Source organism: Condylostylus longicornis, unplaced genomic scaffold (assembly GCF_029603195.1).
Source record: "Condylostylus longicornis isolate FDR11 unplaced genomic scaffold, ASM2960319v2 ptg000018l, whole genome shotgun sequence".
In the NCBI taxonomy this organism is placed as follows: Eukaryota; Metazoa; Arthropoda; class Insecta; order Diptera; family Dolichopodidae; genus Condylostylus; species Condylostylus longicornis.
This window is the reverse complement of record NW_026577987.1, coordinates 8,776,802-8,800,399: the sequence shown is the minus strand read 5'-3', so window position 1 is coordinate 8,800,399 and position 23,598 is coordinate 8,776,802. Positions and strand designations below refer to the sequence as shown.

The 23,598-nt window shown below is 24.4% G+C and overlaps 1 protein-coding gene across 3 annotated transcripts; it reads right to left on the bottom strand.

Annotated features, from left to right (window-relative positions):
* Positions 1-1,103: 1,103 nt before the first annotated feature.
* Positions 1,104-22,274, bottom strand: LOC129606527 (serine/threonine-protein kinase Genghis Khan). 3 transcript variants are annotated; one of them, XM_055516882.1, is made up of 20 exons: positions 21,959-22,274; positions 21,672-21,902; positions 21,341-21,612; positions 19,981-21,264; positions 18,475-19,088; positions 18,184-18,326; positions 17,950-18,121; positions 17,759-17,865; positions 13,551-14,618; positions 7,201-7,343; positions 6,340-7,140; positions 6,000-6,279; positions 5,510-5,938; positions 5,228-5,434; positions 4,974-5,159; positions 4,800-4,893; positions 4,468-4,694; positions 4,274-4,380; positions 3,990-4,099; positions 1,104-2,481 (listed from the first exon to the last, which is right to left on the bottom strand). In XM_055516882.1, exons 1-20 carry the CDS (start codon positions 22,008-22,010, stop codon positions 2,472-2,474), a joined length of 6,537 nt encoding a protein of 2,178 aa, XP_055372857.1. In that variant the 5' UTR covers positions 22,011-22,274; the 3' UTR covers positions 1,104-2,471. The 3 variants fall into 3 exon arrangements, with proteins under 3 accessions (XP_055372857.1, XP_055372859.1, XP_055372860.1); XM_055516884.1 differs by having other exon boundaries at positions 13,686-14,618; XM_055516885.1 differs by lacking the exon at positions 13,551-14,618 and having other exon boundaries at positions 1,107-2,481; positions 21,959-22,270.
* Positions 22,275-23,598: the final 1,324 nt, after the last annotated feature.

Sequence of the window (23,598 nt, the reverse complement as noted above, 5' to 3'; positions counted from 1 at the left end):
AATAAATAGGCCTTTCTAAAGCTCTAATTCCTGAAACAAAATTCCTTTAAAAAGTCCACAAGTTTGTTTTTGTCAACAAATAAAGCCAAAATATTGAAATTTCAAAAAAAAAAAACGCGTTCATTATTGTTTCAAATATATGTGTTCGTCTAGTAAAGGAATAAGCAGTACGTTGAATTTGATTTGTGCCACCCAAAAACTTAATTCGATTAATATATTTATACTTGAATATATTTTCATTCAAATCAATCAAATTTTAGTTTCGAAAGAAAAAATTTTTCTACGTTTCTTTAACGTTATTAAAAATCGCAAAGTTAAAAGAAATTATGTTTTATTAAGTGTACTCCTTGTTTTGAGCTAGCCACAAAAGGGCTCTAAAAAAGTTATTTTCGACCATATACATATTCGAATCTTTCTTTCTTAGATAATTCTTAGGAATTTTTAGATACATTTTTAAAAAAATAATAATAGTCATATTTTTAAAATATAGTTTTTTATTACTTAAATAAGTAAGTATAATGTAATTTATTTCAAAATATTACTAACCGCACAATTTTTTATATGTTTTTATATAAATTTTAAATTTTTATTTTGTTTATTCAAATTGTTTACTTAGAAATATGTCAATAACATTATCTGGTATAAGAAAGAATTTTGGAAAAAAAAATGTTTACTGACTAATAAAGTTCTGTTTTGGAAATTCTCATTAATTTAAATAAATACAAAGCAAAAAAAACGAGGTATAATAAAATAAAAATATTCAATTTATTTACTTATTTATTTTAGAATATATTACATACATATATATTAATATATCTAATATTTCTTATTTTACCATGCGTTATTTTTTAATTTTATATTACATTTGAAAGCTTTATTTAATAATATAAATACGAAATATTCATTAAATTATTTTTCTCAATTATTTCAAATAACACAAAAACTACAATATCGAGAAAAAAAATCTTTTTTATTATAATTCACTATTATTCTAAAATTATAAAATTATATGAAATTAAAACAAATAATAAACAAACTACGTATTTTCTACAATGACTCTGATATATAATAGACGAAGAAATGAATAAAACTATAGCTAAAATTTTAAAATGCAGTGGTGATTTATAATTTTATTTGTCATGGTTGATTATTATTTTTATTTAACATATTTTAAAAAATTGCTTAAATACTTTATTTATACATTATTAATTTAATTTTTAAAAATATTTTAAATACACAAATTTATTTACTTATATAAAGAAAAGTAGCTATAATACGATGTATATCAAAGTCATTAAATAAAACATAAAAAATATAAAATAAAATTCGAATTTATTTACAGAAAAAAAAATATTCTTTAATACCAATATATTATTGAAGTTATTGTAATTATGAATGCCGAATTAAATATTATTAAAAATCAAAGTAATTTTTAATTCGCAAGACATTTTATTATTATTTTTTTTTTTTTGGATTTTTGACTATTTAATTAAGTATCTACAATTATATCTATTAAATTATAAAACAAACAAAAGAATAAATAAATGAGATTATAACAATTTTTAGTTGCACTATTCATAGTTTTATTCCTTCAAACATATTTTTAACTAGTATAAAAGATTAATTATTTTAAATAGTGATCGATTACAATATTATTAAAATATTTTTTTATTATTTGATTAAATGTTTGAAATCTTGTTAAATAATAAAAGTGAAAAAAAAGAAGACAAAATAAGCTTTCACTTTTCACTAATCGAAAGGCCGACAAAAAAATATACTTGATTGTAAAGTTTTACAATTCGTACAATAATAAGTAAGTACTTTAACGTTAAAACATAGCATACATGATTTACATTCTCGAAACTACACTTATATTAACATATTGTTTTTGAAAAATAATAAATAATTTAAATAAAGAATTTTTAAAGTTTTGTTTAAAAACAATATTAACCTTAATGACTTTTTCAAAATATGTATATGTAAATTAGTTATTTTGATTTCTCCAGTTTAATTATTAATTGAATTTTGAATAAAATTTTTAATTTTAAAAATTAAATAAGTTCATACCATTAAAATATTTATTGATCTTCAAAATGAAACTTTATTTTAATTATTTTATTACAAGTTTTCATAATATAGAATTTGCTATTTTATTGTTTATTAAAAATTATTATAAAGAGCTGCCCACATAATATTTTAGAAGCCGTAAAATTTGAAAATCATCATTTTAAAAAAGCATCTTACTGTTAAATAATTGTTTTTTTTTTGATTTTTGTAAATTTTTAGACATAAAAGTTAATAATTCTAAAGTAAAAATTTTAATTTATAATTAAATATAAAATAGAAAATCAAATTTTTTTGCATGCTAAAAATCAAATTTACAATGTTGTCAATCTCCATAAAAAATTTTGTTGCTTCTTGTATTTCGTATGATGAATTTTCCATTGCATAACTCCAATTAACTGAAAAATTCACTTGCCCCTACATGTGCAGATTAAATTTTGTTGAGTGTTTATATATTACCGATTGTGAAAACACAATGTTCGGAAAATGATGCCAAATTGGTTAATTTAAAAACAAAAATACAAAGAAAAAAAAAACAAATAAAAGATTTTCTTTTAAATAATTTAGCTTATCATAATTTTGTTTTGATTATTACAGCAATTAAACCAATTATATTAATAAGTAATTAAATTAAAGAAATACAGTAAATTTTTTTTTTTAATTTTTTATGAATTTGATCCCGATATTAATTTGACAAAATATTTTCATTTTTATTAAAGTATGATGGAGAATTTTAATTTATGAAAATTTGTTTATGAATGACATGAGTGGCAATGAATTAAACATAATTTTGTGTAAGCATCTAATAAAAAAAATTAAAATTTAAAATACTATAAAAATTTAAAATATGTATCAAAATCTGGAAAGTTTTCTTGTCCCCTTGTAATTAATTGAGCAAAACCAAAAATTGTCGCAAAAAATTATTAGGTTGTTGAAAATTTAACAATATGTATAGAATTTGTTATGCTATAGAATTATGGATTAAATAACTATAAATGTCGTAATTCATACTCGCATTAATTTTGTATTATATAAACTTAATTGCAGGTTCAATACAAAGTAATTGAAAAAAAATTTTCCAACTTTTCTATACTTTTTTATTATAATTTGTAAGTTATTCGAAGTATACAATTTAATATTAAGCAATGACATTAATTATTATTTAATTTGCTACCAAAACATAATAGAGTTTGAATAAGAGTATGAATAAATTTTTAGATTTTTATTATTTTAATAAAACTGCAAATGATTTGGAATACATAGTGTCAAGAGTATATTTTCAACAATTATTTTTTCCCAAATGTAAAATTAGTTTTTGCAGTTTTTTTCTATATTTAAAAAAAAATACTTTCATATTATTAATGTAAAACAGAACTGAGAATAAAAAATTTTAAATACAAGAGCAATTGTCTGCAATGTTCCAAAAGAATTTCCAAACTAGTTTTTTTTATTTGCTAAAATAAACAATAATCAAAAAATAATTTTTTGTATAGAAGTTTACAATAAAATTAATTTAAACTAAACATAAATAAAAATATATGAGAAAAGAGAAAAATGTACCTATATTTGCAACTAAAATTTTAATAATGTTATTTACAAATAAAATTTTATTGTCGAATTATAAAATGTATGTGAAAATAGCAAACTAAATTTTAGCGTTAATGTAAATTAATTTTTGATATTTCATTTATATGTTTATGATTATTTTTTCGTGTGTTTTTAACTTAATTATTTTGCTGTACTCTAACACTTTCTCTCTTTTTTTTGTTTGTTTTTTTTGGAAGTGAAAATGAGTGTGAATTTGTTAATAGGTTACATATTAAATGGTTATTATAGTATTAATTTTTTTATTATAAATAAATATAAGAAATTAAAAACTTCTTATTTTCTAAATTTTAAGAAAAAAAAATTAAAAATTTAATTACGAGTCATAACTAGAGCTCAAGCGATCACCACTCGGCGATGGAGGACTTGAAACCGAACTAGAATTGTTGCTAGCGACACTATGTCTCGATCCAGATTGCATATCAACGACCTATTAATTCAATTTTTTTTTACAAATGGGAATAAAAAAATAAAAAAGAAATGTAAGTATTATAAATGCTTTAGATTTAGCGAAAAAAAACTACTAAAATTACATCAAGCGCATTTTTTTTTAAATAAATAACTAAAAACAAATTTTTATGAACAAAATTTATTTTAGTCCTACCTTTAAAACATCATGTAAAGAAGACATACTTCCTAAAGGACTAGGTGAACGAGCTGGTAAGGATGGTGGTTGTTCTCGAGGCCTTGCAGGTGCTATTCGTTTTGCTCCTGAAATTTATGTATATTTTTTTAAGCTTAAAACTTATATCTTTATAAAACATAAAAGAGAAATTGTAAATCTTTTTAATAATTCACCATTATAAGGTGGTAAACCAGCTGGACGTGGTGGAGCTCTCGGTGGTGGTGGTGCATGACGCATTGATAATCTTTGCTGTTGTTGCTGAACTACTGTTTGATCAGCTGTTTCTATGGTCGTTGGTAAGTCGAGTAATCTTTGATTTTTAATACCATCACCGGGTCCCATATGCGAAATATGACTGAAATTCGTTGGTGCTGATATCATTTTTGATCTTCGATCGGTACTATATATGAGTAAATCAAAAATATGTATGGGTTATTAGTTGTGACTCGTTTTAACTTAATTATTAACAGCCTTTTAAAAAAAAGTTAAAAAATTATTAACATACGAAGTTCGTGCAATTCGATTTCCTTCTCTCATGGAAAATCTTCGTTTAGGCTTTGAACGTCCATCTCGTTCACTATGTGTATTTAAAAGCTCTCCTGTAAAATATTTCAAATTTAATAATAATGTTTGTACATTTTTGATAATAATTTTGTTTTCATTGGTGAAAGTTACATACTTGTGTGCATATTAGCTAAATAAATAACAATCGGAGAATCATTAATATATGTCAAACCAAGATTTCCTTGATTATTCAATGGCCGGGAGCGCTTTAATCCAATTGACTGGACCCATTCGGCTGTTTGGGTATTAAAAACGTCTAAATGGGTTTCAGAAAAAACTAGTAGATGACCGTCACAATACGCTAAAATGAGAGTAAACCAATATGAAAATGTTGAAAAGTATATTTTAATCATAAAAATATTCTGTTACTTATATGCGTCGGTACAGCTGGATACATAATTTCCCTATCGCGAGATTTCCGCCCTTGTAAATCAACATAAATTGCTAAAGTTTGAAACACTAACAAATATTCCCCATATCCACCACTACCTGGACCTTGAATTTCTATTACCCGTATTGCATCTACCCCAGAATAATTTAAGAACGCACATAATTGGTTTTCTGGATGGACTAGAGCTGAAATTTTTTTATGTAAAATTTTTGACTTAATGCGAGTTTGACTTAATAGACACATAAGTGTTTAATACTTACGCACTGCTTGAGCTTCACCCTGTAAGAAGTATGAAGTAAAACCACTTTGATGGCCTACTGCCAATCTCATATCAGTTAAAACTTGCAAACTTTGAACCGGATATGCCACAGTAAATTCGCACATTTTATGATGTCGAGTACGATTTCGATTAATTTCATAAACAATTATTTGTGATTGATTATTAGGTCGTTTTAATGCGATTACAACACAATAAACAATTTGTGGGCTTCGACGAATAATGCCAGTACAAGCTGTAATACAATTTTTCGATTCAGCTACTTTAATCCATTCAACATCTGTTGCCTCTAATGCTCGAATAGGTAACAAACGCACGTGTCGTTGTTTACCACATAATACGACTAGAATTTGTTCTTCGACAATATGCCAAAGCTGTATAATCCGTTTACTTTCCCCAATACGTGCTATTTCTAAATATAAACGAAATAAAAAATTTATATGAGTATACATCTAAATGAAAAATTGTCATACCGCTTTGATCTAATTCCAAACAGAATAGGCCATCTTCCGTTCCTAACAATATGCGATCTGGATCAATTATTAATGCGCTTAATGCACTTCGAATTAAATTCAATGCTAAACTATCAAGAACTTCACGTACTCTAAATATTGCTGTATTTGGTAAATTATTGCGCTTTAATATTCGATGTAATTCACTCAGGGCTACGACCCATTTTGTTCTTTCTGATTCAGTATCAGCTAACATTAAAGTATGTGACGATGGGCCACCGTCAATTAATGATGTTTTTATCTGGAAATAATATAAAAGTAACTTAAAGTTGTAATTGATATAACAATATATATTTTTTACTCTAAATATACACGGCACATCCTTTTTAGCTGCATGTATAACATCACTTTCTCGAACACCAGTGACAACAAACTCTGGATCACGCATATCTAGCACCTGTGAGACATTGACGCTTGGCAGTGCGGTTCTATCTGATGTTATATCATATAAAAACAATTTAAAATCACAAACTACAACAAATTGTCGAACCCAACCCCGTTTAACAGCACCCATTTTTGGTACTTTAACATAACCTTCATAAGCAGTACCAATACCACGAGTTGGATCTATTCCTAATGGTCTTTTTGCTTGGTCTGACGGTATTGGACAAGTTGTAGGAACCTTTTGACAACAAACTGTATGACAAGCAAAGCCACATAGCTCACAAACTACTCCTTGACGTGTTAAACCGACCATTAGTGATGTACAGTGATTACACTTGGTTGGACTACTAAATGTTCGTACCAAGAATTGATGAATTTTTTGCTTTTGTATTATTGAACTGTGTAAACTGTGCTGATCCATTGAATTATCACTAAGATTTGATTTTGAACTGGATAAACTATGAGCACGATTATCATCCAATTCACCATCTAATTCACTTTCAATTGAATAAACACCCCCGCCGCTAATTGAATGTTGCTGTTGAAGAAGCATCTGTTGTTGTGCATGAGCTAAATGTTGTTGTTGTGATAATATGTGCTGCTGCTGTTGTTGTTGTTGCTGATTATGAATATTATTTGATGACGAAGATGCAGATGACAAATTTTGTGCATTCTGTTGATGTGGTGAATACTGTGCAATTGAATTCGATGAGGGATGCTAAAACATTATAAAAATTTAGAAAAATTCAAATAAGTATGTACATATTATATTCTTTACCATATTTCCTCCAAGTGCTGATGAAATTGTATGTGTTGTTGAACCACCTCCACCTATACTAGTAGCATCGACATTACTTTTTCCTCCAGACTCTTTTAAGAAATGATCTAAATATGACATTTGTGATGATGGCCGTTCCAAAACTAGATTTTTTTTTGAATTTTTGTATTTTTCCAATTTTTTTTTTGAATTTTCATTTATTTTGCATTAAAGTTTTTGATCGATTTACAACCAACCAACCATTATGAATGTGTTTTTTTTTAATTTAGATATTTTTTATCCAGATTTTTTTATAAATATTTCATTTTTAAATAAAATTATTGTAAATTATTAATAAATGAAGACGAAACGGTAACGTTACGTTATTGCAAAAAGAATTATTTTTTTATGGATACGAAAGATATCGCATGTTATAATTTCGTTATATTTTAACCAATTTCCAATATATTATTCAAAGATAGATGAATGAATAGAAATTTCGTAAATTTATTTCGAAAACCAAGTCGATGTTGTTTTATATTTAATAGAGGAAGATTGTTTTTTTTTGTTTTTAATTGTAGATTAAATTATGTAATAAGTTATTTCCAAAAATTAGAAATTCGCATTTAATATTTTAAAGAAAATTATAAATTTTATTTTGCAGGCGTTAATAAGCGAGCATTTTGAAATTTTTTTTGGGCGCAATTTGCGATATTATAATAATTGTGATAGTTTTTTTTTTGTTTAACAATTGTTTTAGTTCATTAAATGATGAAATATTTTATAATGTTTTGTATGATTTTATTAATTTGATGAATTTTTTGTTTATTGTTTTTGAATTATAAATAGAATAATTAAAAGTTGTTAACAAAAAAAAAACAACAAAACATTTCAAACATTTCGATATTCACAGAAAAAGAAAAAACACAAACACAAACATAAAGAAGGTTGTGTTGAACAAAAGGATGAAGGATCGTCGAGTTTTAATAGAAAAAACAAAGTTTTTGTTTTTTATTTTACAAAATTCATAGCAGTCATTTTAGAAAATTTTAATTATTTTTCAAACGTAGAAAAATGAAACAAAAAAAAACATAAAAAAAAGATAAAAAATTTTTGTTAGAAATTTTCATAACTATTAATTAAAAAAGTTTAAAACTGCTTATAAAATAAATTAAAAACTAATCAAATTGTAAAAGTGAATTTGGAACTAAACTAAATTTTACCAATTGCTTCTGAGTCATGTAAAAATAAAAATAAATAAATTTAATAATAGAAAGTTAAAATGTAATGATACCCAATCATATTTATTTACACACATTCTACTTTGATGAAATGATTAAAAAATTTTTGAAGCAATTTTATCAAAAAAAATACCAATTTTATTTTTAAAAATTATGTTATGCATATAAATAGCTTTTTTTTTGAAAATTAGAATTTTTTTAATTCATTAGTGAAAGTAATTATTTGATCAATATGTCCCAGCCACTCAGAAGCAAAAAGCTAAATTTTTCATACATGTATTATTTATTCAAAAGCATAAAGAACTCTCAATAAATTAAAGAATTAAAAAATATATATGCATATAAATGTATATTTGTTATTAAACCAAAAATTCTGTTTAACGAGAACAACGAAAACAAAAAAATATTTCCTAATATTTTAAATAAACTTTTGGAACTTTTTTCTTAGTTAAATATAAAAATAAGTTCTCCATTTTTCAACTCAAAACAAAATTTTCTCTCTAAATGTATTAAAAAAACAAACTTATGCAAAAAAAAAACAAAATTCAATTAAATTTTTTTATTTTTTACAACATAAAAACGAAATTGCAATAATTTTAGGCATGTTCTTTTAAAAAAGTCAACAATTTTTATGAAATATTTTAAATGGAATCAAAACTTTTTGCTATGATATTAAAAAAAAATATGAATTTCGCTAACAAAGGAGATCAAAATTAAAAAAGAGGAGAAATTGTAAACATACAAAGAAGAAAGAAATTGTAAAACAAAAAAAAAATTTATTTTAAACAATGAAAATTTTTATTTATCTGTTTTTGTTAAAAAAAAAAACCAACCATTACCGGCTTTATTTAGCCAGGTGTTGATAGATTTTCCAGAAATGGTGCGTGCTTTAAATATTATCGAAAAAAAATAGAATAAATTATATGAAATAAACCAGGTTACGAAAAGATTTCAAATTTGGGTTTATTAAATTTAATTTTCTTGTACTTTTTTTTAGGTTTCCAAATTTAAATTCAAAAAAATATTTTATACGTATTTAAAATAAGAGAAGAACCATTTAATATAATATAACTCATGTAAATCACAGTCTACTAAGAAAAATAAGCTAAAACAGTTCTCAGAATTAGAAAATTAAGTCCGGATTATAATGCCTAATAAAGCTACACACAAATTTAATGAATTAGAATTAATAATTAATAATTAGAATTATTTTTAATTAAATGTAAATATTTAATATGTAAATATTTAATAATTAGAATTATTAAAAATAAAAACATTTGAATTTAAAATTGAAACATTTAATATTTTCATATAATGAAATAAAAATTGAAAAAAAATATTTTATTGAGTAGTAAATTTAAAATATAACTTAATTAATTATTTAATTCAATCTCCCTAATTAGAATTAAATATTATCTCCCTAATTAGTACCGATCAAATTGTTTTAATTTTTTTTAATAAACTGTGATTTCAGAAAGGGAAACAATTTTAATAAAAATATTTATACAGTTATTAAATTATTTCAATTATTAAATTATTACAATTATTACATTATATATCTAACTTTTACTTTTATGTACAAAATACAACAAGTTTAAATGAAAAATTTTTATCACCAAAAAAAAAAAAAATTGAAAAGAGGTCACACAAAAAATTAATTAAACCTTTTTTTCCAAATTGAAAAACAAACTATTAGCTAAAAAATAAATTTTATATTTATAATATTTTTAATATATAAAACTAAATCTAATGAAGTTTAAAATGAATTTTTACTCAAATAAATAATGTAAGAAACCATATAGAAGGAAATGAGCTGATGCGAAATGTAGTTTTTAATTTAACAGTAAATAACAATGTTTTTTGTGTTGTACTGAATTTGTAATGATTGATGTTGTTTTAATTTCGGTGTTATTTGTGACGAGTTTAGCAAATAAAAAAAAAAGACAAAAAAAAACAGCTGCTTATTAACTTTACTATTTTTTTAATCTTTTTCTCATCTATTGTAAAATATTTATGTAATGTAACTCCGCTTTAATAACCATAATAACCAAAATTTTTTAATCATAATTTCCGTACATTCTATTTGAAATTTTAAATATTAATGGTTTTGAAATAGAAATAAATTATAAACATACAACATAATTGAAATTTATTTTTTTTTTATTTTGATATTATGCATAAATTGTATATGTATTAAAAATAAAGAGAAACAGTGATATACAAAAAAAGTTAAATAATATTTTCAACATTTAAATATTTATATATATATATATATATATGTATTAAAATATATATGTACACATTGTTATGTGTACATTTATTTAAAATTAAATAACTTAATTTTATAAGCGAGCAATAAAATTTTAAATAGATTACAAAAACTTTTGTATGTGTATATTGTGAAAACAAATGAACAGAAAAAATTTTATAAAACAAAGTTAACAAAAATTTGAATGCATTTGCTTTTTTAAAAAGTTTTTCAAAAATTTGAACAAATTAAAATATGGTAACATTTTATGATAAATTTGCTATTTTAGACAAAAACATATAATGTAATTATGAGTTTAATAGGTAAGAAATATAATTACTATTTTTTCAAACTTTTAAACAACAGTATTTCGAGATTCGTTTCATTGAACTTGTTATTTTAATATTACAACCAAATGTTGAAATAACTTAGAGTTTCTACTTATGTATATGAAAAGTCACACGGACAAAAAAAGGTAATTTTAGACAAATTATTGGTACCTTATACTGATACAAACTTCGAGTTTAAATGATGTTTATTAAGATAATAAGGGTTCATATAACAAAAAAAAAAAATTATCGCACTAGCTATGATGTTCGATCTTTAAGGTACTACAGAATATTTGTGTAAGCAAATCGAATTAACCGATAAATTTTAAGTGACTCATCAATATGCATATGAAATTAACGTGTTTAATAAATTAAATGTATTCAATCGCTAATAAATAATCGCTGGGTTGAGGATGTTTATAAAACCCTTATAAACATTCATATTACCTTCAAAAATTTAATATAATATATCGAAAAATTTAGTATTCAAAAATTAAAATTCGTATTTCTATCGATTTTTTTTCGACTTTTGCTTTTTTCGATTAATGTTTCTATTTTTAATATTATTTGAATTATTATTCGAATTATTATTACTATTATTATTATTCTTATTGTTATTACTTCTACTATTATTATTATTATTATTATTATTATTATTATTATTATTATTGTTATTATTATTATTATTATTATTATTATTATTATTATTATTATTATTATTATTATAATTATTCATTTGCTTATCATTATCATCGTTAAAGTTATTAATAATAATGTTCTTATATTTATTATTTTTATTATTGTCGTTGTTGTTGTAAGATTTATCATCATCGTTTTTGGCAATTACTAGTAAACTACTACTAGAATATACTAAATCATTAACATTTTTTTCGTTTGAGTTGATTTCGGTTAAAAAAATTGAATTATTTCCTTTAGCATTATTACATTTTTTTAAATTATTATTTTGGCTACTTAGTTCCTTTGAGATATCAATAGTTTTGGATTTTTTAATAGGTGAATGAGATGAATCTTTCGAATTTGGATTTTTATATATTATATTATTATTATTTTGAATATTTTTATTTAAAAAATTATTTTGAAAAGGTTTTTCCAATTCATTTTTATGGGATTCAAAAAATTTATGATCATTGGGAAAGGTAGAATCGAGAGCTTGATTTGAAGAATCGGCTGATATTGTTGCTGTTTGTGTTGATCTTGTGCGACGCGGATAGTTTCTTTTTAAATGATTTTCGAATTTTCGAATATCTGAAAGAATAAATAGTAAATGAAACAAAAAAAAACACAGATAACAAAAAATAAAATTAAAATTAAAAATTCGACAAAATAAAAAAGACTGTAACGAAAAAACAAACAAAACATAATTTAAAACTAATTTTTTGAAAAAAAAAAAAGTTCGCACCATCAAAACAAGAATTATGCTATGCATATTAGCAAAAATACTTCTTAGTATTTTCAATTTATTTGTTTTATAACATGCTTTCCAAAATGTTTCAATTTAAAATTGATGAAAAAACATTAAGCCAATTTTATTCTTTTTGCAAACATGATTAACGTGAAAAGTCAATAGACTGCTTTTAAATAGCACTTTAAAGAATGTTTTATACATTTATTTACAAACAAAACGTATAAAGTGCGGTATACAATTAAGTATAATGGCTCGTAATATTCGAAACTTCGAAGCAAGCAACACATACAACAACAGCTTTTTCAAGAAGTTAAGCAAAGTGAGTATTATTTGAATAATTTTAAAATAACACAATTTGGATTCCCAATATTTCAATTTTTTAAATAAAATATCTTAAGAATTGTAAATAAAAAAAACTAGTTTTTTTTAATATCTTTTAACAATGTTTGCAGGATCAAAATACCTAATCTATATGACGAATTTCAATTATGTGTGTCTACTAAGAAATAAATACATTTAATTTGAATTTTCATTCAAATAAGTGCGAATAAATAGAAAAATTATACCTAAAATACATGAAAAAAACCCAATCAATAAATTAATATGGCATTTGATATTTGATTTATGTAATTTTTTACTACAAAAATTAGTATTATCTGCTTCAATGTATTTTCTCCTACTCAAATCTGAATTTGAGATACTAGTTTCAATTGATACGTTTCTATTTATATACATTATATTTTCTGTATTAAACCCAATTTCTGAATTATTGCATGTTTTATTATTTAAATTATTATTATTAACTTTGTTATCAAAATAGTTTTGTTCATTTGTTAAGTTGTTAATATTAATGTTTTCATTTACAGTTTCATTACTTGAGTTTCTATCATTTAAATCGTTATCATTATTAATGCGAGTTTCAATATTATGAATATTATTTCTATTATTCTGATTATCACAATTATTTTCATTTTTCGAAATATTATCGTTATTATTATTATTATTATTGTCGTTATTATTATTGTTGTTATTTTTGTCATGGTTACTATTATTAATATTATTATTATTATTATTATTACTATTATTGCTTATATTATTATTATTACTAATATTATTATTATTACTACTTTTATCGTTAATATTTTTCTCGTTAACAGTATTAGTATTTAATATATTAATTTCGTTAGCATGCTCTTCAATGCATTCATGATCATTATTTTCTTCAATGTTTTCTGTTTTGTTTAGTAGATTTGTATTCTTACAATTTATTTTTGAAAGACTTTTAAGATTTTCATTTGATTGTGGCAACTGTTGCGGTTTATTGCGACTTTGTAGAAGATCTTCCTCAACTTTATTTATATTGACTTCCAATTGTTTCATATATTTGTTAACAATTTCTTTTTCAAATTCTGTTAGCTCAGTGCCACCGATGTTTTCATTAATATTTGGATCAACTTCATTCAATTCTACTGTACTGCTACTTAATATGTTCGCTATAAATTCATCCTCATCAAAAGTATCACAACTGCTTGTTAATGAAATCGCATCAGAAAAATTACAATCGTCATCTCTATAACGTAAATCACTATCACTGGATACCATAAATGATAAATTCGATATATTATCATTTGGAGCCATAGAAGCATCAGAAAAAACATTTTCGTCGATTAAATCATCATCTTCAATATTTTCACAACGCAATTCTTTTTCATGTATTTCATTAACAAATTTTTCACTTTCACTCTCACGACGCTTTTTTTCGAAATCTCTTCGTTTTGAAAATGATCTTTTTGCTGCAATTTTATTTTTGGAAGATTCTTCCAAAAGTTCACTATTTTCATTATTTTTCTTAAATATTTCACCGAGTTGCTCAATTAAATTTAATGTTGTTGTTGTAGGTGTTGTTGCCAAATTAGAAATGTTTGCAGTGCTTGCATTTGTCGCACTTGCAGATAAATTATCTATTTCAGTCTCATAATGTTTAAAATCAATTTTGTTATGACTTTCATTTGAAGTAATCATACTTTCATTATATATTGTATTATTTTTGTTATTAATATTCGAATTTTCATTCTCGTTATTATTATTATTGAAACAACTTATTGTTAATGGTATTAAAGAAGGTGTACTGTTACTATGATTGTAATCTAATTGACTAGATATATCTGATGTCGTCCCAATTGATGAACGACGTACTAAATAAACGTATTTGTTTAATTTTTCAATGTTTATTTTACAATATTTCATTATTTTTAAAAATTTATTTTAGAGGAGTAAAAAATTAAAAAGAAAAAAAGAAAAAAAAAGAAAAATAATAAATGTGAAAGAACAAAACAAAAATTATTTAATAAAATTAAAAACTTTTGCATGGAAAATCAAAAACTTTTAAATCAATAACTGCATATTATCATTTAAAGACAATAATATTTTTATGAAGTAAATTATACCTTTTATATCTTTAAAAGAGATATTTTCTTACAAAAATTTATCGCTATTTTTTTAAGTAATTATTTAAATAATTTGTAAAAATTCCTATAAATATGAAAATACCTATATCACAGTGAAATAGTTATGTTGAACAAATTCGAAGGAGATTTGACCTTAATCTATCAAATTTTTTTATTATTATAACAAAAATATTGATCATAAAATATTGTTTTTTCATTGCAATAATTTCCTTTTTTAATGAAATCAAATTGCATTTAAAATTTATTTTTTGATTTAGCAAATTTATTTGATTTTCTTAAGATCATGTAAAAAAACTTTAGTTATTTAAATTAAATTTAATACAGCTACATAAATTTTCTTAGAATATTTTTTTACTTAATAAAGATGATTAGGGAATAAGTCGTAAAAAACAAATAAAAACCTTAAAAAATTAATTGATTTTTTTTTTTTTAGATTGTGGTAAAATAATGTAAATGAAACCAAATTTAATTGAATTTTTTTTTGTTTTGAGTTGTTTCTTTTTTGTGGAATAATAATTTTAAAAATAAAAAAAAAATATTTATATAAGAAATAAAAATAACATTAAACTAAAAATTTTTATATACCTTCCAAAACGAATCTAATTATTTCAATAAACTAATAAATACATATGAAAAGGGAAGTTAGCTATTTGATGTTATTTTTGTTTTTGTTCCTTTATTTTTTGGTTAAAACAATATGTATCACACACAAAATCAAGAAGAAAACTTAATACATATCAATGAATATGTGTAAATATAATAATTTGTGTTACACTTTTTTGTAAAAGGATTGAATATACTTTGCATAAACAAACTTATAAAATAATTTCATTTTCCACAAATATTCAAAGTAAAGAATTCAGTCAATGTTAAATGTAAAATAAATAAATGAAATAATTTGCATTTTCAAGACACATTCAGCTACGTTCTCTTAGACGTTTGAAACAATCCGTTCAAGAGAATGGGGTGATGAGGTATTATTCAAAAATTTTTGTAATTTTTATAATAATCAATTACGAAATTTGAAGTTCTACATTGAAAACTTTCATAGTTTTATAACAATAAACCATCACCTCATGAAATGTATCTAAAAAAACAAAGGCGATAATTTATGCGCAACAAAAATTGATTATATACTGTATGAAATAAATTTCCTGTTTTTGTTTTATAATTCACAGGAAAAAATTAAGAAAACTTTATAAATATTTTGAAATTTGTATTATATTACGTTGCCTGTAAGTTATGTTGTGTGGTCGGAAATGTCATTTCCAGAAGCAGCAAACCAAAAATGCACCAAAAATTGCAAATTTAAAACTTAATTAAGCTATTAACATTAGCGTAATCAATTTCATTTACAATTAAGCTTCATTTGCAACCAACTTGCAAATGGCATTTCTGGTTACGGACATATTTGAAAAAAAGCATATACATATTTCAGAAAGTATTATTTCCTAATGTAAAAATTTGTTATTATACGACAAGAAGTAAAAAATTTAGAATACTTTAAATAATTAGATTAAAATAAATTTTTACAACGTTTTTACATCGCTGTTTTACAAATAAACTTTAATCACTTTACAAAACAGATTTAGTACTATTAATTAAAAAAAAAATGTTAATTAAACACAGTTTTATTGAAAATCGAAAAAAAAGTAGAGTCAAAAAAATTTAAAAAACATTATTTATAGCTTTAAAAATTAAGCTAGAAGGAAAATATTTAACAAATATGTGTTTTTTTTTTTTTGTTAAAGAAAGGCTTTGAAACTTAATTTTAAATAATATTTATGTTCAAATTTTTACTAATTATTATAGTACCTTGATATTGAATTTAATTTACTTCATTAGTAAGAAAATAACTTATAATTTTTAATATTAAAAATACGTTAAAACACAGAAATATGTGTTAGGAATTTTCGACTAATAAAAAGAAAAAATTTCGGAATTTAGGGAAGAAAAAAAGTAATTAAAATTCCCATGCAAATTTTAACATCTTTATAGACTTTTATTTTAAAATATGTATTTAATTAACATTTCTTATAAATTTCATACCCTTAGTAATGAATATACAATTTCTACTAATAAATTATCTAATCTCTTTACTTGAATATATTTTAGATCAACTTAAATCAGTTAAATAATTTACAATTTACATGAAAATAAAAATGTTTCATTTTCGTTTAAATTATGTTGAGATATTAAATAAATTTTTATAAAATTAAAAAAGCGTTCTTAAAAAATTATTTCATCAAAAAAAATAATTAAAAAGTACAGTTTAGCTGATATAACAAAACTTCAAGATATATTAAAATAAAAATAGAAACATAATTTTCTCAATTTCTATTTTTGTTTATAATAAAATAAATTATTAAGTATAACTAAAGGAAAACTAAGTAAGTATATATTCAACATATGTATTTCATAATTTCAGTATTTTTATTTTTATTTGTTCAAATTTTTTTATAAAATTATAGTGTTACAGAAAAGAAAGTTAGCCGTCAATAGTTTACCTAGCAAGTTTAGAAAAAATTTGAACAAATAAAAATTCAAATACATACATCTGTATGCTATTATGTTACTATATATCAAGTATTCATAATATATAACGTTAAATACATACTTAAATTTAAAATACTTAAAATTTAAAATTCCAAATTTCAAAACAATGTTTTTTGAATGAACTAAAAAATTCAATTCCTCAAATTCTATTTGAATATGATCAAAAACAAAAGAGAGAACATTTTTTTATCTAAATTTTTTATATGAGTTTTTCCATCACCAAACACTAAGTATATAATTTAACATTTCAAATAATACAGTATTGATTAATTTTGTAAAATTAGAGGAGTATTTTTTAATATTTGACTTACATCCTTCACTATTTTCTAAACGTTGCTGTAACTCCCTAACTTGACTATCTTTTCGTTTTAATTCATGACCAATTGAGTCGCAACGTTGCCTTGCTTCCCGTAGGTCCCTAAAATTAAAAATAAGACAATAATGGTTAATTAGTTTAACCGTATTTATTTAGTGTAAATGCAAAAAAATATATTTTATTAACTTTTGTGCTGCGACCAAGTCGGCTCTCGTACGACTCAATTCTTCTGAAATAGCTGCTTTAGCTTGTATTTCACTTTGCAGTGAACTTTGGAGATTTAATAATTCCATTTTATCTAACTTCTGTGATCTACGATTACGCCAATTTTTGTCGGAACTGTTCTGATGTAATGATCCTAAAATTTTATTTACATAAAAAATCATTAATCGATCTAGATATGAATAATCAAACCCTTACCTGAGTGTTTCAAATATTCTAATTCTTCGGTCATTTTACTTGCTAAAGCTTGCAAATAGCTACGAGCATCTTTTTCATCTGATACCCACTGTATAATTTCGGCCATTTGTCTTTCCCATTGGCTGATTGCTTGTCTTTTGCTTCTAAAATATTATTGTTAATGTAACAATTATAATTGCAATATAAATATTAATTTTCTTCCATTTTTCAAAATAAAAAAGCTAAACTATTTATAACAACAACTATATACATACATATACTCGTATGTGCAATTACATATACAAATCTAACCTTAACTCCTCAAAATCGTTTTCAACCTGCATTTGTTGTGCTTGGATTCTACGACCATTTTCTGATACTAGTTCGATTTCATTTAATAATTTCCTTTTTTCGTCCATCCATAAAGTTTTCTCACGCTCATAGCGTTTCTTTAATTCTGATATTGTTTCTTCAGTGTCAGTTAGTGATTCCAATCGACTTGTGTCAAATTTTTCTCGTGTTTGCTGCAATTCACGGTAAAGAATATCTCGATGTTTTTCTGCTTCATTCAGTTGTTCTCGCAACGAAGCTGTTTCCAAATTAAACCTAGATTGCTGTTGATTTAACTTTTCAGTAAACTGAACTTCAATACGATCAATTTCTAGTCGAGAAGCTTCCGAAGAAATGCCACCCAATGATGATGATGATCCTAAATCTGACGTACTTCGAGTGCGAACTTCAGCTTGCAATTGTCTACAATATTCTTCAGAACGTTCTCGTAATTTTCGTTCTTTTGTAACTTCAGCAATGACATCCTCAATACGTGATTCCATCTCACGACGATTTTTATCTGCTTTACGTAAATCATTACGTAAATTATCAATTTTTTGCATCGCCGTTTCCAATTCTTCCTCTTTATCGCGTACCTACGTTATTTTTCATTAAATTATTATCAAAGGTGTTTTATGATACATATAATTAAAAAAAAGATGTTGGGAGTAACGAGGGTGATGGGTTCCATGCTATAAATTACTTGGACACCGAAGGCTAATACTCTCAAACATTTTTATGCCCTCACATCGCATTCTCCATACTTCACTATATGATTCGTAAAGCTGAGCCAAAGAGTGGGGCTTTTTATTTTTTATAACATCTTATTATAAAAACGCAAATGCAATTTAATTTCTCCTCCAAATTGGATTTGAACTCATGTTGCAAAATTCAGTCAAGTACTTTAGAGGTTTTTAACATTTACACCAAAGTACATAAATTTCATTTGTTTCAAAATGCTTTCAAATCCGCAATTGGTGTATGCTTTACTTTTCTTTGAAAATGTATAGAAACATTGTTGCCTATTTTATTATGAACTATCTAGGTTTATGTCCTAGCTACATAATGTTTCTTTCAAAAATTAAAGAACAATATAAAAAAAATTTATATGAAAGTGGTTTCATGGTGACTCGAACCGTCGTCACATTATTACTAGCGTACAATTTTAACCACTACACTAAATCCGTATATCAAAAAAATTTTTTATCAAATTAGTTTTATTAAAATTACAGTTTTTTTTTTATAAATTTTTCAATTCCAGAAACAAAATAATTGTTTTTTTTTTTGTTTTAATTACAAAAATTCAGAATAGCGGTTTTGAATTCATACAGGTTTAACTTTAATGCATATTCGATTTTCTGTCATAAACACAAACATAAGAAACAATATTAGTTAATAAAAGTTTTTAGAAATGGGCTTGTCCTACAAGGTAAATTAAGTATGAACCATATTTAGATGGATGAATGAAACAGAAAAATTAAATCTTACCTGCCGCGACAATTTTTGCTTTTGGCTTCTTAATTCAGAAAGTTTATCTGTAACTTCTGAGTATTCTGTCATAGCCAACTTTCTTTGACTTAAAGCATCATTTAATTCAATATCTTGAGATTTCAGTCTTTCTAGCGCATCTCCTTTCTCTTTTGCTAAATCTTCTTTTTCCTGTTTTAAAATTCTAATCTGTTTTTCTAAATCTTTGATTTTAGCATCCATTTGCCCGTCAATTGAATCATGGCCGCTGCTTAAATTTGATTTTGTTTGCATTTCCTGTCGTTCGAAACTTTTTATTTGGCTTTCTAATTCACAATTTCTCTTTGTCAGTATGTTTATTTCATCTTGTAATCTTCTAGTGCTATCTGGACTTAATCGCTTTTCCTCACCGGTTGTTGCGCCAGTATTATTTATATTGTTTGTTTTATAATCATCGGCTTCTGTCATTATATCCAAAGTACCAGCATCGGCACGTCGAATTTTTCCGACATCTGATAAACAACTTGTTTGTGTAAATGTAAAACCTATGAAAGGCAAGTGTAAACCAGAAAAGGCTGGATTGGCAGTTGGTGGTACAGCGTCTGATAATCTAATATCATTATCATCTACATCAAAATTTGAAGTATCTGTTGGACTTGAAACCTCAGGTATATATGGTGCTTGACCTAAACGTATACTTTCCCAATCGATTCCTTCGAACCATGGATGTTTCTTAAAATCATCAATTCCATTTTGACCCAAACGAAATTCTGGTGAACAAATTAAACGTTTAATTAAGTCCTTTGCATTTTCTGATATTTGATAATCGATTCCATCATCAGGGGGGAAGTCGAAGCAATTTTTATGATTCATAATTTTTCCATAAGTTTCCACCAAACTTTCAGCATAAAATGGTGTTTCACCATACAGCATTTCGTACATGCAAACCCCAAGTGACCACCAATCACATTCAGGACCATAACGCCCTTGGCCATCTTCCATAGCCCGTAATATTTCTGGAGATATGTAATCAGGTGTTCCAACAGCAACATTAGATTGTACAGTACCACCAGGGCCAAGCTTTAGGCATGAACCAAAATCTGCTAAACGAATATGACCACTAGCATCTAATACTAAATTATCGGGTTTTATATCACGATGAACATATCTAAGCTCATGAATACTATGAATTGCTAATATCATTTCTGCTATATAAAATCGTGCCATGTCTTCGGGTAAGCGATCTTCAAATTTACTTAGTAATGTAAGCAAATCACCACCACAATAATAATCCATGACCAAATACTAAAAAACCAAATTAAAAGTTAATTTTATAGCTTACATTAATTACAAAAGATATTTTTTCACATCAAATGCTTACAAGATTAGTTTCATCCTGAAAAGCATAATGTAAATTTGTTATCCAACGGCGATCACCAAAAACTAATACATCTCTTTCCTCACGGAAGCATGCAGTTTCTGCTCTTTTTAACATTTCCCATTTATTTAAAATTTTCATTGCGAATATCTGATTCGTGGTAACCATGCGAACAACACAAACCTCTCCAAAAGCGCCGCGCCCAATAACTTTTAGAACTTCGAAATCATCTCTGGTCAGGCGTAATTGTTTTAGCAATAAAATAACTGGTTTAACTAAAATAAAACAATATAAATTTGTAAAGGATTTATAACAAGCACTTTTAAACGATTACCTAATTCTATAAAATCTGAAACAGTCTTTTCACGTCGTAGTGACGAATTACAACATTCATCATACAGCACCAGTAATGCGTCAAGTAAAGCTTCAACAGATAACGATTTACCCGGATTATTTGGTAAATCTGTATTCGTTCCATCACCAGAGCCAAGAAAAATATTTGACACACCGTTTTCTAATATCAATGATTCCAGTTGCCGAAGCCGTTTCAAACCAGATACAGATACTATGGGAAGATTTTTTTTTATAAAATAAAAGTTATTAATTTTCTTTTTTAAATACCTGGCATTTCGTTTGATTTTAGATTTTTCTCGTTCCTTATATCAGACATCATTTAAAAATAATGAGATTAAAATGCGTTATTGGGTTTAATATACTGACTGGAAATGGACGACCCAGCATAATAATATTATTCTATGTAATTCAATATTCGTTTTTAAATTATTTCATTGATTTTTTTTAATTTAATTTTAATTATAATAAGATTTTATTATGATGAAATTTTCATTTCCGTATGGTTAATTCTATCGTGTGGTGAATTTCGTTTAAGAGAAATACATAATTTACATACATATATAATTTAAAGTTGAAGGAAGAATTTGTCCAAAAAAGGCCAAAAGTTTTTTTAAAAAAATTCTGGAAAGAAAAAGGAAAAATGTTAATTAATTTTCATTTGTTTAATAAAATTTAATAGATTATATTTTTAAGTTTCAAATATGTAGATATGCACATATTATATAAAATATAATGTAATTGATAATTAAATAAAAATGGATCAATAGATTACAGATTTGAATATTTTTTTATAACATATTTGCGATACTTGGGACCTTATTACATTATTTTTAATATATTGTTATTATTAAATAAGTTTGACACAACATTAACAAAGCTACCTACACATAAAATTTATTGTTCAGAACATAATAAAAATTTATTGTATTAAATTTGATTTTATATTTTGGGAAATTTTTTCATTATAATGAATGTAGCTTTTTGTCATCTGTTTTTCAAAAATCAGTCCCCTCAAGAAAACCTTAATAAGTCTTGTGCATTTGTGTACATATTTTTACAGTAACAGATGAACATAATTTTCTGTATTTGTTGAAAGAACTGGTTTAATGAACAAGTATTTTATTTAGTTTAAAAGCAAGATCCTGGTTTTGTCAAATTAATTTATAGGTTTTTTGATTATAAATTTCAGGATTGTGACTCTAAATTCGAAGAGCAATTCTTTGAACCTTTATTGAACGGCAAGGTAAGACTGAATTTGTGCTATGTGTAAATTGTATGGAATGTGATCGGTAATAATAGTAACAATAAAAATTTTGAATTAAGACTATTATAGAGAATAAAAAAACACCTTCCAAAAACCATTACCGTGTAAAGTAGGAGTCAGCAACCTTTTCGCGCACCGAGGCAGTTTCAAAATTAAATTATCTTGTACAGGCCACATATTCAAATGTAGCTTTAACAGAATTGAGACCCATATTTATCATACTTATTTTTTGCTTGTCGTGGGGGCGCAGACTAAATTCTTTGAATGTACTTATAGATTCTTTGCAAATAAAGCATAATAGCGTTTCTGTGTAATCATTAAGTAATAAAGAAATAATGTTTAAGTCAAATTTTCATTAAAATCTTGATTTTCGTCATTCATTTTTGTTTTCTTTGGTACTTTATTAATTATTCCTATGATAAAATATGAATTATTTCCGCACAATAAAATAGATTTCTCTTACTGTGCTTCTGTTAGAGCCAAACAGATTTCGTCACTCTCACACTCAATAAATTTATTGATTTTTTGCAAAAATATTTTGGTCGTTTGGCGGGCCGAACAAAAAGTTTTAAAAGGCTGCTGATTGTTGATCTCTGGTTACAGGAAAGTATATCATAAATTTATAACTTTTTCAAATGTTTAA

Excerpts from the sequence above, each read along its gene's own strand:
- LOC129606527 (XM_055516882.1), bottom strand. The coding sequence starts at position 22,010 with ATGATGTCTGATATAAGGAACGAGAAAAATCTAAAATCAAACGAAATG. Across the intron at positions 18,122-18,183 it reads AGAATATTTGAAACACTCAG|GATCATTACATCAGAACAGT; the intron begins GTAAGGGTTTGA and ends ATAAAATTTTAG. Across the intron at positions 7,344-13,550 it reads GAAAAATATTAACGATAAAA|TTTTGGAACGGCCATCATCA; the intron begins GTAGTAATAATA and ends AAAAAAATCTAG.